The sequence below is a fragment of the Aedes albopictus genome, chromosome 1, assembly GCF_035046485.1.
Source record: "Aedes albopictus strain Foshan chromosome 1, AalbF5, whole genome shotgun sequence".
NCBI lineage: Eukaryota > Metazoa > Arthropoda > Insecta > Diptera > Culicidae > Aedes > Aedes albopictus.
In genome coordinates, this window is record NC_085136.1 from 249,574,162 (window position 1) to 249,592,212 (window position 18,051).

Here is an 18,051-nt window from a genome sequence, read left to right on the forward strand (position 1 = left end):
TTCATAGGATTTACTATGGGAAAAGTTACACTTTCAGATAAAAAATCCCAGAGGTCGCCCTTTGTTTCCTTAATTTAAATCGACCAACACTTCTTATAGAAAAATCATTTATGAAACTTTTCTTCGAAGACCGCAAAACGATTGGATGCTTGTGGAAAAAGTTATTGATTTATAACCGATTAGTGATCAAACGAACGGCTTTTTGTTTTGTTTTATTAGCAGCACTGTAGCTGCTGCCTTCACTGAAAAAACAGGCATAGTAACGCTGACAAAATCGAGGGTGAAATTAAAACACTTTTACCACTTGATTTTGGTAGACCATGATTCATTCTTGAAACTACCATGCGCAGGGTTCTATTTATCATGTTGCTTTTTATTTACATTTCATGGTAGCATTGAACCTCTCTACGTAGTTTATTTTACTATGTGCGTGAGAAACAGCATAGTACGTTTGACTATGGCATTATGGTACTTGTTACCATGTGCGTGGTGGAATAGTAGTGTCGTCTTTGTTGTTTACATTTAAGAAAAGTGCAAAAAAGGATGAATAAATTAAGTTTATTGCTTTCCATTAAGATAAATACACAAAATTGCTTCCTGGTTAAATGAATATGCTCCGGGAGCGCCTGAAATAACCTTGGGGAAAATGGAGGTTATGCTGAAGATACTGTGGAATATCCATCTGGGGTTTAACGATGTCGTTCGGGAATTCTAGCTGCTGAATTGGGTGATGCGCAGTAAAGGAAGAAGTGGTCAGCTTCATGTCGTTTGGTTTCAGGGTTTCAGGTGGCGCGATTGGTTGACTGATGTCCTGCGGCGAGAAACTCCAACCGAAGGAAAAATCACACCGAAGTCCATCCGCGGTGCATTTGTTACTACATATTGATGGTGTAACCTCGAACGAAACATCTTATTTATCCGGTTCAATCCATTACGGTTCTTTATCATGCATACAAAAGGGATTCCGGATGTGGTTCCTTCGGAAACGAGCGGTTTTATGAAGCCTATGAATGATTGAAAATGTATTAGAGGATGTGGCGGAATTTCCAGAACAACATCGTGACCAACTTTTTGCCTCTTTCCCGTTTTTATAGTTCCATATCATTCTTCTCCTTGGGACCAGCTTTTTGTTGGCCTACTCCTAGACTCTATGAAGTCTGTTTCGGAAAAACAGCAGTGGCGACGAAGCTTTTGGATTTTCTGCCGGAAGTCCTGAAGGCTTAGAATCCGGTAACCTCCTGTAGGTGGAAACATCGTTGGTCGAGTTACTGTTGTTCCTGATAGAATTAGATTGACTTTGCTAGCGTTCAAAAAACATTAATCGTTAAGTATACTCACCAGTAATTTACCAAAAAACTACGTCTCTATTACAAAATAATGTACTGAAACAAACTACGTCGCAAACAACTTATTGAGAAAAAATGTCTGCGGAAATCGCTTATAATGAAAACAACTTTCGGAGATAGTAACACTAAACATGAGAATATTAGTAGGGAACATGAACATGGTTCTGAGAATCACGAACATCGTTATTAAGATAACCACGTTTGATGGTACTGATTACCATGCGCATGATCTTAAAGGCATAGTAATTGCAAGGAAAACATAGTAGTCATCACTGATATTATGTTTGTCATAACTATTTTTGGGCATGGTAAAATTAAACATGGTTGAATTATTAATGTTACTATAATTTTTTTCTCAGTGTTGACTGCTGCTGTTTCTGGGGGTGGTGATGCCTCCCGCCACCCCATGCAACAGCAGCAGCAGCAGTGCTGCTGATAAAACAAAACAAAAAGCCGTTCGTTTGATCACTAATCGGTAATAAATCAATAAATTTTTTCACAAGCATCCAATCGTTTTGCGGTCTTCGAAGAAAAGTTTCATAAATGATTTTACTACAAGAAGCGTTTATCGATTTAAATTAAGGAGACAAAGGGCAACCTCTGGGATTTTTTGTTTGAAAGTGTAACTTTTCCCATAGTAAATCCTATGCAAACTTTGAACCGCTTGCGCTAAATTATAGTTCCACCCTGAGACGAGACTCGCGAAGACGGTCTTCTTTTTCTCCACTTTGTTATTTTTTCTTCTTCCTATCTGTGTTGACATTATGTTTTGGGCTGGTGGTTCAAACACATACGTGACCGCATCACCTCACATGCAGTGTGACTGAATCCCATTCACGCACAAAATCATGTTGAGGTGAAATTTTGCATCGCCAACAATCGCCAAGTAAAGTAATCATTGGAATATTTTGTTTTCAATTTATTTTTGACAGTACAGGAGAAGAAAATGCTGCTCGGAGTAAATTTTGGCTTCAGAATTTATCTCGGATAGCAATACTTTCCTCGTTTTAGGTAACGTAATCAAACGGGCTACAACTGACAGCTGGTTGGGCTGCACTTGACGTTGCTTTTTTTCCTCTTCGCGAGTCTCGTCTCAGGTTCCACCGATTGCGCTGAAATTCTGTACAGTTCATATGGGACCTAAATGGGATCTAAAAAGTCGACTGGAGCGAGGATTTATATTTTCCAAACAAGCGTGTCCCATACTAGCGCTCATACATACATACCGGAGACCTCCTTCATCTGCTTCATTTGCGCCGAGATTTGCGCAACATCCGGATGCTCCAGCAACGAAGCATAACTTCAGACTCAATTTATGCCTAGGAGATGATGGAGTCTGTCACGGTGTTTTGAATAAAAGTATTTGTTTCATGAATTCTAATCAAATTTGTTGCTTATTCCTCTTTTTATCTTACGATAATAAAAGAAAATAACAGTACAATATACTGTTTATAGACACTATGGAGAACAATAAATCACTAGTTAGACATACGTTACTCGTTTTTCTTCCAAATTTATGGTTAAACTGTTTTCTAACCATTTGCTATGCAGTGCATTTTTTTTTAATCTGGATAATATATTGACCATATCCTTTACTGTATTGCGAAAATTTTGTTCGAGAAAACGAGCGATTTTATATGGTAACCAATCTTAACCGTCTATTCCACATACTATAAATTGGCGGCTTACCATTTGACAAACTAACAAATATGTACAGGGAATGGTAAACTTACTGTAACCCACGAGAGTCTGAGAAATGGTTAAATGAAATTTACTAATGGTCATCTACTGTATGAGAAACGTTGCATTTACAGTTTGCGATTATGCGGGGGTGTACTTCTATTGTTCTAATAGTATTCGAAACGTTGAAAACTGTTTCGAGACAGTAGCAAATTTCGTGGCGTTCAGTTAAAATTTGTCATTTTTTGTGATGGTGTTCTATTACGCTGTATTTTTTGATTTCTTTCGAAGTAAAAAGATCCAATTCACAATTAGAAAGCAAAGCATGATTTCTTCTATCCATAGGTTCTCAAATTTTCTGGTGTGGGACCTTCTTTGGCCAGCAGACGTACTTTTCGCGACCCACCATAGAAATTTTCTCATTTGTTGTCTGTTACAGTAAAATATTCGACTGTCTCTCGCGACCCCTTGGATGAAGGCCGGCGACCCTCTTGGGGGGTCGCGACTCGCAGTTTGAGAAACATCTATTCAAATCTGATCGTTTGATATGATGCTTTCCACCGCTGGTTGAAAGGTTCCAACTTCCCCCAGCATACATCCTAATATCTGCTTAAATACTCATAACACTGAGATCCCAAAACACTCGTTGAGAGGCACGAACTTTCCTCAAAATACACCCCAATATCTTCTGGAATTACCAAACACTGTAAAAGTGGTCCCAACTTGCTCAAAATGCAACCCCATACTCTAGCATGCGCAGCTTTTTTTTCTTACTCACTCTCGTAAACAAACACGAGAAAGAGAAAGATAAAAGAGGGGGCACTTGTCACCCCTTTTATATCGCTCTTTCTTGTGTTTATCGAAAAGAATGAACAAGAAGAAAGTAAAAGCTGTGCACGCTAGTGACCCCATATCTCCTAAAATACCCAAACACTCAATTGGAGGTCCTGAATTGTCTCAAAATGTAACCCAATATCTACTGAAATTCCTGAACACTCGTAAGGAGGTCCTAACTACACTCAGAACGCTTCCCAAGTTAGCCTGAAATTCCCAAATACTCGTTTAAAAGTTACAATTTTCCTCAAAATACACCAATAAATCCCGAAAATACCCAACCCAACTAACAATAACTCATTTAACAGGCACCATTATGACGAATTAATTCAGCATAATGTTGAATAATATTTGAATTATTTTCACGTACAACCTATGTTCGGGTTTTGTTCACACAAATTTGGAAAAGTTATAAAGCATCATGTTGTGCACCAACTTAATTTTATGTTGTTCAAAACGTTTTACAAATGTACAAGAAAGTTGTTATTAAACTTTGGCAAAAATGACTGAAAATAAATAAAATGCAAAAATGTTGAACTCTCACGAGAGTAATTATTTGCTCTCGTGTTGAGAACACCTATTATGAAATGAGAATTACATATAAAATTACCTAAATCCGGATTAGCTTAATAAGATGCAGATAAATGCTTTGTTAAATTATTTTGTTAAGGAATCAATGCTTGTTGATACCGATGAGGAAAGTCGAACATTGACTATTTTCTCAATTGAAAAATCATTTAAACAGTAATGTGTAGAGCATAATTTTAGTTCAGCTATCATTACCATTATTAAGCAACAATTCAGCAAGCTTGCTTGTTTGTGACTTGCAATTGTTAGTTGGGAAACACTCGCTGAGAGGTCCAACCTTCCTAAAAATATATGTACCCCAATATCTTTTAAAATACCCAACCACTCGTTGAGAGGTCCCAAACTTCCCTCAGAATGCACCCCAATATCAACAAACTCTTTGAGAGGTTGCAACTTTCCTCAGAACCCACCCCAATATCTCCTAGAATTCTCAAAAACTCGTTTAAAGGTCTCAATTTTCCTCAAAATGCACCTCAATGACTTCTAAAATACAGAAACACTCGTAAGGAAGTACCAATATCCATCAGGATGCACCCAAATATCTCCTTACAAGCCCAAACACTCGTTATATAGTCCCAGATTCCTTCAAAGTGTAACCCAATACAACCTAGAATACCCAAACGCTCATTATGAGGTCTCAACCTTTTTCAAAATGTACCCCAATATCTCCTAAAATACCCTAACACTCATAGAAAGGAAGGACCCAACTTTCCTCAGATTACACCCTTAAATCTCCTAAAATACTCAAACACTCGTTAGGAGGTCCCAAATTGCCCAGAAATGCATCTCAATATTTATAAAATTCCTAAAAACTGGTATTGGGATCCCAGCTTGCTTAAAAATGTACCCCAATATATGTGCAATTCCAAACCACTTGTTAGGAGGTCCCAACTTGCCTCATAATGCAGCCGAATGTCTAGTGTTTGGAGATTTTGGGGTACATTGTGAGGCAAGTTGAGACCTGCATAAAAGTGTTTGGGTTTGTTAGGAGATATCGAGGTGCATCCTGAGGGATATTATACCTCTTTACGAGTGTTTGGGTATTTCAGGAGATATTTGGGTTCATTGGACCTTCCGACAAGTGTTTTTGTATTTTAGACTATATTGGGTGCATTTTGAGGGATTTTGTGACCTTCCAATTAGTGTTTGAGAATTTTATGAGATATTGGGATGGCTTCTGAGGGAAATTGGGACCTCACAACGAGTTGTTGAGTATTTGCGGGGATATTGGGGTACATTTTACGTAAAGTTGAGGTCTCCAAACAGGTGTTTGAAAATTTTTGAACTGTTGTCGTGCATATTATAGAAAGTTGAGAAATCGCAACGTGTGTTTGGGTATCTAGGAAATGTTGGGGTGCACTGTGATGGAAATTGGGACCTCATAATGAGGATTTGGGAATTTTCGATGATATTGGTTTGCTTTATGAGTAAGTTAGGACCTTTAAACAAGTGGCAATGTTGGGGTACATTATGGGTAAATTTGAGACCTCCTTACGAGTGTTTGGAAATTTTAGAATATATTGGGGTGCATTTTAAGGCAAGTGACAACTTCCCAGCGAGTGTTTTGGAAATTTAGGAGATATCAGGGTCCATTGTGAGGCAACTTGAACTTCCCATCGAGTCATTCTAGGGGTACTGCAAAGGGTTTCATAGAATTGCAGTTGCGTTACAGGGACTTCCAGAAGATTTAAAGGCGTTACATGATGTTTCAGGTGGTTTTAGGGGGTTCCTGAGATGTGTCAGAGACGTTCCATGAATGTTCTAGAGACTTAAAGAGTTTTAAGGACGATCCAGGGAATTTAAGGGTATTTCAGGGGCGTCCGCTCAACCCAATGGAAATCCCTTCGTAACCCTTATAGAAAACCTTGGTACGCCTCTTATACACACCTTGTTGCGGTGGCAGAGAGGGGAAATAGTGGCCACCGGGTTCATAGCAGCACTTACACAATGAATGCGTTGGATGCAGCTTTTAACTGCAAAATAGATTCATTTATTACCTTTAAATATACATTATAATGATTTTTGTAGTGATGTAGGTTTGAACTTACGATCCGGATATTGAATAATCATATCTGCTTCTGATTCTGTTGCTCCTGATCCACGATGCTAAAGCTGTTCCGGTGGCGTGCGTTGATTTAATCGCCAATATAAAGAATTATTCGATAACAGCTTCAGATTCAACATCCAAAACTTGTTTTCATTGAGATATTTCATTGTGGTAGAGCATTACGATCCCTTCTTTTAAATATGTGTGGAATATGATTCTTTCTTCCCTCTTTCAAACCATCCTATGATCCACCAAAGCATCCACCTATTCGGCACATATTTTCCGACGAAATGATAAATAATTGGTGATTTTTTGATGGACAAGTTCCCAATCCAATCCAGCTGCAGTAATGATTTCTTTGGTGCTTTTGGATGAGTAGGGGAAAACAAATAAGATGTACAAATTTGTAAACAGAAGCATCGGCTCTGTAAGAGAGAGACAATATGTGTTGTCAAATGCGTAACATATCTCCCAACCTTTTTGCTCCTAGCATTTAAAGAGCAGTTGAATAGCATTCTGTATGCTCCCAAGTGAAACCGCTTCAAGAAGTTGAAATGCTAATTAACAGCCAAAAGCTTTCGAGCAGCACAGCTTATGCTAACTCAAGGCAGCTATGCATTCGAACTGCTTATGTAGGGCAGCAAGCAGTTTAAATGCGTAATACGGGCTGATACACGGCTTATTCAAATGCTTAGTGGTTACCTGGGTATTATAAAATGTTCTTACACTATCGGTGTTCTATTTCATAAAGATTTGCCTTCTGCGCAACAAAGTAGACGAATTCATATAACCAAACTGCAAATAGAACTTATGATAATTTATGATAAATTAAATCTAATTTTAACCGTTTACCATTTAGCATTTACAATTCGCACATAGGGAAAGTACTTTTAATATGGAACTCATGTAGGATAGCCAATTCAACACTCTATAGATTTATCTAATTAAAGCACATTTTAAGGCCATTGATTTCTTCTTCTCACAATTATTTCTGTCCATTTTCGCATGACACATCTATCTCTTCACTTGACAAAAATAATCTCGCTTAGTAGTTGTCACACAGTTAACGGATGGCTTTGAGCAGTGTGCCCAGCGGCAACACACCTGAAACCAACCTTGGAATCTCTCTGGGCCAACGGGTTCCAAGCAGGGATTGGCGGCATGCACCGTGCGGTGCGAAAAAAGCATGTGCTTCACACAATCTCAAGTGCTTGTCTCATCCCGTTTTGCCCAGAGACAAGAGACGTATGAGTGAGAGCTTTCGTAATTGTGCGAGAGACAATCGCAGCACTAGCTCTACGGTGCAGGGAGTAATGCTCGGTGCTTGGGACTGTGCTTGTCACCAAACAGAAAAAATCACTTAATAAATTAATTGAAGAGTTTGTGTTTTCGGTAAAGTTGTTAAGCTTGTCAAGGGTTGACAAGTGATGGGTCGTTTGATTCGAAATTTGTCCAATCATGCGTAGTATCAAGCCAAGTGCAAAGCACGGAGACAAGCACCGAGAGAGTGCATACGACAGAGCGTGAGAGACAGGAGAGCTCCAGCGCGCGGCAAAGTAAGCGAGCAACACACAACCGATTGCGCGTACTCGTCTCCTTCTAGTTTGTTGTGTTGTCTCGTAGCAGCGTGTGCGGCATGCACACGGAACGGATTTTAAAAGCATTTCAGAGGTGTTCAATGGGTTTCAGGGGTGTTCCAAAACATTTCTGGAGCGTTCCGGGGGCTTCAGGAGTATTCCTCCAGGGATTTGCAAGGGCTTTCAAGGGTATCCCATGGCGTTTCAGGGGTTTCCAAGGTGTAGGGACCTACACTGAACAAACATTGTACCTTTAATATAAAAAAAACCTTGACGTTCGATACAAGCATACCTGTCACGAGCTAACCAACCTTATCCGAACTGACAGGAGGGGGAATGTGTTTTTGCAACTGCGAGTCATAGGACATGCGATGGTTGGTGACTGGCATACGATGGCTGTTATCGGGACGAACGACGAGTAATCGGATCACTTCCCTACACAAGGGTTTCAGGAGTGTTCCAAGGGATTTTTTAAACGAGTCCTGGGTAGTTATAATGGGGCTTAGGGGTGTTTCAGGGAGCTTCTGGAGGTCGCAGAAGAGTTCAGAGGCATCCGAGGGTGTTCCTGGGATTCCAAGAGGTTTTCAGATTCGTTCTAGGGGATTTCAAGGAGTTTGTAAAGCGTTCCAGGGGTTCAGGAGCGTTTCAGGATGTTTCAGTGGCGTTTCAGTAGTGTTCCATGAGGTCCCAGATGTTTTTGAGCATCGCGACTGTACGGTTGGTGGTATCAGTGTTCTAGACGTTTCGTAAGCCTCGGAGTGCGTGCGGACTCGATTCCTGCTTCAGTCCCGATTTAACTTTTCGTCTAACAGAAAATTTTTCACTGGGCCACTGGGTTTTATGCGTGTTGTCTGTTGTCTCGTGTTAGTATGGTTCAGTCTGTGCAGCCCAAGGGGAATAACATATCCTTTTCTAACTGAAAAATCCGCATTCATCCGTTCCTAACCGTCGCTAACTGCTGCTAACTGAGCAGCAGTTTGATGCGGTTAACGACGGTTAGCAACTGATAAATGCGGATTTTTCCGGTTAGCAAAGGAAGTGTCATTCCCCCTGGTGTAGCCCTTGGTGCAGTCTGTGGTATGAATGGCTTTATTAATGGAATTTCGGGTGCATTCCAGGAGATTCCAAGGGATTTCAAATGTTTCAGGGGTGTACAAAGGCGTTTCAGGACTTCTTCCGTGGATTTCAGGAGCGTTACAGGATTTTCAAGAAGTTTCAGGGGTGTTCCAGGGGGTTCCAGAGCTTTCCGAGGATGTTTCGGAGATTTCAGGGGCATTCTAGGGGTACTGCAAAGGGTTTCATAGAATTGCAGTGGCGTTACAGGGACTTTCAGAAGATTTTAAGGCGTTACATGATGTTTTAGGTGGTTTTAGGGGGTTCCTGAGATGTGTCAGGGACGTTCCTTGAATGTTCTAGGAGACTCAAAGAGTTTCAAGGACGTTCCAGGGAATTTTAGGATATTTCAGGGGCGTCCGCTCAATCCAATGAAAATCCCTTCGTAACCCTTAGAAAAAGACTTGATACGCCTCTTATACACACCTGTAACCTACCTTGGAATCTCTCTGGAACCCTTAGAAATCCTTCTGAAACTTCCATGAAAATGTGACATATTTGTAATAAATAAATTAAAATTTCAACTACATATGCCACCATCGCCAACACTTTTTGTCTCACGCTGAAACCGAACGAGGTGTCAGCGGCGCGCCATACGCCGCTGTTTGCTATGCCGACGATAATTAGTGATTAGATATCTCTAGGAATTTCATCATGGATTTTTTCAGAAAATATCTCAGGGATGCCAACAGGAGTTGCATTTGGGATTACTCCAGGAGTTTCTTCAAAGATCCTTCAGGGTTCAGAGATCAGACTAGCAGTTCCTTCAGAGAGTCCTTCTGAAGCTCCTTCTCGAATTCCTACAGGAGTTCTTACAGGAGGTCCTACCAGGGGGAATGACACTTCCTTTGCTAATTGGAAAAATCCGCATTTATCCATTGCTAACCGTCGTTAACCGCGTCAACCTGCTGCTCAGTTAGCAGCGGTTAGCCACGGTTAGGAACGGATAAATGCGGATTTTTCGGTTAGAAAAGGATATGTCATTCCCCTTGGTTCCTACTGGAGTTCCTTCAGTAATTAGTCCCGAAGTGCTATCGGAAATCCCTCTAGAGTTCCAATCAGAGATTTCTCGTGGCGTACCTTCTGGGATCTTTCTAGGAGGTCTTTCAAGGATCGCTCCAGGAGTTCCTTGAGGGATCTTTCCAGGAACTTCATCAAGAGTTCCTACACAGGATTTTCTTCTGAAATCTCTCCTGGAGTTCTTTGAGTGATTCCTTTCAGGTATACCTTCAGAGATTTCTTCAGAAATTCTTCCTATGATTTCTGCAAGAGTTCCTTCAAGATTTCGTCCAGATATTCCTGGAATTTCTTCAGGCATCCCTCCAGAAATTTCTTCAGAGTTTCCTCTTCGAATTACTTCGGGATGATCCGCGTAGATTTTACAGAGATTCTTCCAGGAGTTCTTTTGGAGATTTCTCAAGGAGTTCCTCCAGGCATTAGTCCAGGAGTTCCATCGAAAATTCCGGCAGTTCATCAGACATTCCTCCAGAAATTCCCTCAGAGATTCTTTGAGGATTCAAGGATGCCTCCTTGAAATCCATCAGAAAATCCTCAGGAATTCTTACATGTGGTCCTTCAGAGATAAGTCTAGGAGTTCCTCCAGGGATTCTTTCTGAAGGTGCTTCAAGAATTCCGTCAGAAGTTTTTTCAACGATTTCTACAGAAGTTCATTCAGGGATTAGTCCAGGAGTTCCTTTTAAATTTCTCCAGGAGTTCCTTGAGGGATTCATCGAGAAGTTCATTTGGAAGTTCTTCAAGCAGTTCTACCAGGGATTGCTACTGGAGTTCTTTCGGAGATTTTTGCACGGCGTGTTCGTTGAAAACTGAGTCGAGGAAGGAAAATGGAAGCAAAAAGTCACCACAGATTCCTAGATGCCTCCTGAGATTTCTTCAGAGTTCCTTCTTACATGAGTTACTTAAGCAGTTCCTTTAGGGATTCTTCTAAAAGTTCCTTCAAAAATTTCAATAGAACTATAATCAAGCATATTTCCAGGATTTCCCTACTAAAGGGTCTCTAATGGAATCCTTACAAGAATTTCTCCAGGATATTGTCAAGAATTTCTCCTGAAAATTCTTCAGGGACTCCTCCTAGAATTCCTTCGTGGATTCCTCGTGGAATAGAGATATAGATTCTCTCAGAAGCTTTATCAGGGGTTCTTTCGGATTTCTATTCCCAGATCCTCCGGTGATTCTTGCAGGTAATTCCCCAGAGGTCCACCATGTCTTTTTCTTCTTTATGAGTTTCTGAGTTTGTGATTCAACCACATTCTACCGTTCAACCCTTGGTTCAACCCGTTCAACCGCCAAGGCAGAACCTCGGGCAGAACCACGAACCACGCTGGACTCATTCAAAAGCACGTCGGATGATTTTTCATTCAGTGTTTTTATAAGCGGGACGCCTGGCACACTAAAACAGAAAAGGCAATTTCCATGAAAATATTGTTAGGCATGAAATTTACAGGGAAATTTACGAATTTGCATTGCACAAATTTTATTCTTTTTTTTTTTAATTTAATAGTGATGGAATATATAATTGTGAATTTACAGGATAACGGTAAGCATATAAGAGAATAAATAAGAAGAGTAACTTTGAAAAGTACGAGGCTCATCAGGTCACCGTCAAATCGAACACAACTTTGAGTGAAGCATTTCAAGTGTGCCGAAGAGAGAGAAAACACCGCGCGAGGGAAAAAAACGGAGAAAACAGTTTGACATTTCTCCGTGCAATCCCCCGTCCGCAGAGAGAGCGATCGAACAAAAACAAAAAATCTTCGTATGTGGCTGCCTTCGCATCTCGTGTGAAAAATTGAATTGAAATTTTTGTTTTTCTGTGCTGGTGGCAATAATAAAAATTGGTGAACCGTGTCCGCGAGAACGACCGACGGAGGCCAGACGAGGCAGGAAGCTAAAACAGTGAGTTTTCCTCGGCCCAGTGCGGGCGACATCCTTGAAAAGTGAGCACAATCCAAATCGCCCGTTCGATTCCAAAAGTTTTGTTGACGGTCGCCTCTTCCGGGAGGTGGTTGGTTGCATCCGCAAACGAGTGCAGCAGTCGGCCACAAACGGTGCCATCAAGCTGTGTTTTCTGTCGTGCGTGGACTTAGGTGGCTGTGTTTGCTTGGGGTGTCGTCGTCGATCTGCTGGAAGTGAAGAAAATTCGTCAACAGAGGAATCAGAGTTCCCGGGGGATTCCGATCGTCGTCGCTGCTCCTCTGTAGAAGAAGCAGCGACGCAAAGTGGTTTTCGCTGCTTCCCGATGGGAAAGTACACGCACAGTTCGAACCTGAGCCAGCACCGGAACTTGGAGCAGATTAGCAATGAGCTGATTCAGGAGACGAAAATTTGCACCGACCAGAGCCCACTGCCGAAGGGACTCCGGGAACGCCTGGAAGGGTAAGTCTGAGGTGGCTAGGTGGGGAAGGGATGTTATTTGGGGTGTAGCTTAAAAATCTATACGAAAACAACGCACTAGGAAGCTTCAAGGTCGCTGTGTCGTAATCGATTTTCGGATGAGTTTTTTCAACGTTTTTCATTTTTTTGTTGTTGTTTGACTTAAATTCATAGATGTGTACAGATTGTAATGTATAGGTCCGCCAGCAATTTTCAGATTTATTTAACTATGGTGATCATTACACCTTCTCGTTATTGTATAAGCTAAAGTTAACATTCAGCTGTAGTTAACATTCACGGTAATAAAAAAAACCTTGTGTATTATTTGATTTCTAGAATATTTTAACTGTTTTGGACAGTCAGTCATTCGCCTCATTTTTTCGAATATTGGCAGCATATTTTAATAAGGTATTATATTAGATTTCTTGTCCCAATGTGAAGCTTGCTAATAGGTTATCGTACTGCTAATAAATTACAATTACAATTAGTCTGTGTAACCGTTTCATGATTGCATAGTGTAGTATAGTACAATTTAATTTTGTGTGCACATCTTTTTCTCTGGAGTTTAATTGTTTCAATATATGTATTTTTCATTTTTTTTTCAAAATTGTTCATGCACAATCCCTTAAATTCTTCGTATTCAATCAGCAAATGTTCCAATGTCAAGATGTTCCATAGTTTTTTTTTGACACTCTCTGCATTGCACTGTTAGCGGCGCGAAGAGTGAATAGGACAGGGGCATGTCCTACACAAAAAATAGTTGGATAGGACAGTCTTAGTTACCTATCTTGATGCATGGAATATTTCTTGCCTGAATCGCTCAAGAAATCGGTTTTCCTTCAATCGCAGTACGCAGTAGCGAAGCAATGATAGTTCAAATGGCAGTCACCGAAGAAAGTTTCTGCCAGGAATCACTCAAGAAGATTCTTGAGCGATTCCTTTCGAACTCGATACTGCGCTGTAGAAAGAACTACCGGTTAGTTCGAGAGTTGAACATAGAGAATGACAGTTTTTTTTCTCAATGTGTAATATAGGGTTACTATGATTAAATCCAGGTCCAATCGCCTTCTATTAACACTCCTCCTTGATTGGATCTGGTACTATTCCGATCATCCTGTACAATACTCCAGTTTGATAACTTCTTTCTGCTGCAAATCTCGTACAAAGAAATACCGCACATCAATATGTTTGCTTCTGCGTTCGATCCGGTCACCTTCAACAAATTTTATGCAGCTTTGATTATCCTCAAATACGATGATTGGTCCTATATCTTCTTCAGCGATTTCTTCCAACAGGCGTTTCGTCCAGCTCAGCTCTTGACAACCTTCTGCCAGGGAAATGAATTCAGCTTCAGTTGAACTCAAGGCTACGCCTGTCTACTTTCTCGAGCCCCAAGCGATGACACCTTCACCGTACTTGACCAAATAACCGGAATTCAACTTTCTATCCCTGCAATCGCCAGCGTAGCCTGCATCAACGCCCGAGCAGGGAATGAGAACTAATTGAAAACAAGTTGAGTTATTTAGATATCACGAATATTGATAACAAAATGAGTTTTCATTTTGTATGTGTTCCGTACCGGAAGAAGTTTATTACGCTGCAGTAATCCTTTTCAAATCGAATTTGTAAAACACTATTTTGTATTAAGACCTTTTCGTATGTCACGCTTGGTTTAGGTCCTTTTCGTATGTTATTCTGAATGTTTATAGAACGCGCGCGTCTTCTTACTCGCTCACTCACATGTCAATTTTGTAAACAATGAGTGAGAGCGCTGATCGCCAGTCTGACGGTTTGACAGCTGGAACAGGTAGCACCGATATGATAGTAGGCGACGGTAAGCACCAACCACGAAAGCTCCCGAAAGTTCTGGATGCACGCTAACTGGAAGATACCCGAAAGTTCGAGAAGTACCCCAAATGGGTATAAATAGCGCAGTGCAACCAGACCGAAGTCAGTTTTGTACCAACCGCGAATATAATCGTATCGAAGTGTAAAAAGTGAAATAAAGAGAAAGTACAAAGTGAAAGTAGTAGTGTTTCCATTCCAAGCCCAAGTGCTAAGACCAAGTGAAGTGTTCAAGTGCTCTCCAGTAAGGAAATCGTCCCACACGTTCTAGAAGTATTTCCAACCCAACGGTTTCCTTACATCCCAAGTTCCAAATCATACAGTCCACTGCCAAGAAGGGAGTCGTCCACCAAGTCTAAGAAGTTTATCCCATTCCAACGATTTCCCTTCTCCAATTCCACCAGCCAGTGTGGAACAGTATGACTTAAGTGTTAACATAACAAAAAATGATAACAATATAATGTTTTGGAATATCGAATTGAAAAAAGAATGAGTTCTCATTAATAACAAATTGATATCTCATTTTGTTATCCGCATTTTACGACTTGATATCATACGCAGTTCTCAGGGAGTTATTAAATCCATAGGGTAATAATAATTTAAAATTAATAACAAATTTAGTATTCATTTTGATATTTTATTATGCATTAATTACAATAAATAAGTAAACATTAAAATAAGATTTTATTTTAAATTCGCTTGGATCTTGTGATTGAAAACGTGTTTTGTTTGATACGATAGCATTAGGATATGGCCCTTATTGATGGCGTAGTATTATTGATTGTAACATTAACATTTCATTAACAAATAGTATGGAAATCGGATACGATATCCTTATCGATATCGATATAAATTATCCAAAGATTAACATAATTTTAAAAACCATTACTGCTTAATGTTATGCTCTTTACTTTAACCCTTGAACTGTTCAATGCTCAAAATGCTTTAAAAATCAAATGAAGGCTTTTTCGTACTAGAAATTTCTGTATTATGTAAAAGCAATTTAATTCAGAAGAATCGCGAACAGAACGAAAACTCAATCATTTCTTACAATCAGAGGCGATTGACCTCTGTATTTAAAGCATATATGATAGAAAAACAAATTCAACTAAGACCACATTTAGTTAAGAACACATATTTTCTCTACTCCTAACAACTTAGATTCAAGGATAGTATACCTTTACTTTCAACCTATATTTGGAGCGGATTTAGAATAAGTTTGTTTGTTTGTTCATTAACAAGGATTTTAACATTTTATGAATCATTCATCCCGTATTTAGAATTAGTAGGTAATTCTGTTTTTATACAGTTTGGCGATTTTTCAAAGTTAAATGTTTGGACTATCTGAGACTTACAAACTGCTCAATCGACCCAGTGGCTAAAAAAAGACTCCCGGATAACTAGCTCAGTAGCATGAGACCCCTAGAGCTGGGTCTACTGGATCGACATGCTACTGGGTAATTCGGAGGGGCTACGCGGAGCAACGGATGGAAACTGTGGCGAAAACTGTGGAGTTCTTAATGATTGGTGGATTGAAAGTGTATTTTACAAGGTCTATGGGATTTATTGAATTTAGTATTGAGGTTGGCTAGGGGTAGGCGGGCATAATGAGCACCTTGCATTTTCACTGTAAATCTTCAAATTTACAAAACAAATTGCTTAATTGTAGCTTAATTATCAAAAATCCAATGAATTTATGACGAAACATTAGCCAAAAAGCCGTTTACCGTCTACCCCCGTTGGTTTGACCGCATCTAATCTGAACATTTTCTAATTTGATGCACATCTTTCAAACTAAAAATGATTCAAACGTCATTTCGCTCATGGAACGGGGTGAAACGGAACGCAGAATCAAAATAAAACAGCAAATCAGGTTGCCAGCAGTGTGTTTTTCGACGCCCACAGGGTAACCAGAAGTTCAAATTAAAAATGAACCCCGTTGGTTTGCATGAGGTGTCGTTCAAACAAACGGGGGTAGACGGTACCTTGAAAAAATAAACAAAATGCGTGCAGTGGTCATGTACTGGGAAAATATTATGAGAATCAGGTTACTTAAAATAAGGTTTTGGGAATTGAAATAACAATTTTTTGGGTATCTATCAAGTTTCTTCATATTCCCTGGGCCAATGAAATCTATTTGTAACACTTTTCAACTATTTGTATGATTATTTTGTTGAAAAAATACGCTTCAAAGAGTTGGTAGTAGGGTGGGGCAAAATGGGCAACTGGTGAAAAAATGATAAAAATGGTAAACATCTTCAACCAACGAATTTTCGTTTTGGGTTTCTTTGTTTTGATGCATATAGTAAGGTTTTGCCATTAACTTTCAATTTGTTAACTTGAAAATGTCAGTATCTGTATATTCAAGCTTATTCTGCGCGGCGTGTGAGGTGAGACGAGTCGAATGAGGTGACAAAAGTCGAGTCGCCCCATTTGATTTACATTAGTCGTCTCACGTCACGTGAGACGAAACCGTCCATCTCACCTCACACGCCGCGCAGAATAAGCCCGATTATCACCGTTTAAAAATGCCTCAAGAGTAGACTCTTTGGAACCCCACAGTTTCCTACAAATTAAACCCCATAATCTCTTCAAATTCTCATTGATTGTTGCCGGTATGCTTTATCATTGACAAGAATAGTCAATTAGCATTTGATTGTGTACAAAACTGGGATTGATCATCCTGCCCCACCTAGGGTGCTCATTATGCCCCACCACCAAAACGCAACTCGCGATTTCATACGTTTTTAAAAACATAAAATTTTACAATATTTATAATTTTATGACACATTCCACGCGTTACGTTTTACGCGAGAATCAAGCTTTTGCTTCCAAAAACTGTTATGTTGTTAAATACATGCTAACCAGCATATCAAACGATCAGATTTGAATAGAAGATTCATTTTATGCTTACTAATTGGAAATTGGACCTTTGTACTTCGAAAGAAATCAAGAAATACAGCGTAACGGGACACCATCGCAAAAAATGTCGAATTCTGACCGAACGGCAAGAAATTTGCTACTTTCTAGGAGCAGTTTTCAAAGTTTCAGGTACTATTCGAAGAATATTAGTGATTATCTTCATTTTGGTGCAAAAAGAATCAAAATCGACAGCAAGAGCGCGGAAATATCGTTCAATAAAGTATAAAAACCGTGGTGTAGAAGTGCGTGGAATGTGTCTTATTCGGAATTTCAACGATTAGCTTTTGTCAGTTAAGGCTCAAATGAGGATTGGACGTTAAAATTACATATTGGCTGCACTTAATTTACTGGATTTGGTGGTAAAATGCTTAAGCTGCTCATTATGCCCCGCCTACCCCTATCTAAACTTTACTGGGCTATTGCTGCGCTAATATGGGCTAGTTTTTTTTTTTTTTTTCCTTCTAAACCATAGGGGGATAAATCTGCTCATCAGACACCCTAGCAGGAAGGTTAGGGTAGTGTGGGGATGAGGCCGTCTTCTACAATGCCGGTAGAAGCCAGGACTACTCTCTCCTCGACCCACTAAAACACATTCCTATGGTCGCCAAACCCTACGTCTCTCCGGAACCACCAAGAAGGTATTGCTTCAGAGAGGGGCTAGTGCATATCGCACCCTCAAGGTTAGCTGCCGTAGCCTAGCAGCAACGAA

The 18,051-nt window shown here is 40.0% G+C and overlaps 1 protein-coding gene and 2 long non-coding RNA genes across 3 annotated transcripts in view; 1 reads left to right on the forward strand and 2 right to left on the reverse strand.

Moving 5' to 3' along the window:
• Positions 1–896: 896 nt before the first annotated feature.
• Positions 897–1,705, reverse strand: LOC134287225 (uncharacterized). The gene is made up of 3 exons (XR_009997131.1): positions 1,339–1,705; positions 1,069–1,277; positions 897–1,004 (listed from the first exon to the last, which is right to left on the reverse strand). It is a non-coding gene; the product is annotated as an uncharacterized LOC134287225 (long non-coding RNA).
• Positions 1,706–6,336: 4,631 nt separating this feature from the next.
• LOC134287226 (uncharacterized) lies at positions 6,337–7,596 on the reverse strand. The gene is made up of 3 exons (XR_009997132.1): positions 7,348–7,596; positions 7,222–7,290; positions 6,337–6,421 (listed from the first exon to the last, which is right to left on the reverse strand). It is a non-coding gene; the product is annotated as an uncharacterized LOC134287226 (long non-coding RNA).
• Positions 7,597–11,932: 4,336 nt separating this feature from the next.
• The window catches only part of LOC115253495 (protein fem-1 homolog C), a 29,965-nt gene continuing 23,846 nt past the window's right edge, over positions 11,933–18,051 (forward strand). Inside the window, exon 1 of the mRNA XM_029860144.2 lies at positions 11,933–12,578. Coding sequence (XP_029716004.1) covers positions 12,442–12,578 — 137 coding nt within the window. The 5' untranslated portion in view covers positions 11,933–12,441. The remainder of the gene's footprint in view (positions 12,579–18,051) is intronic.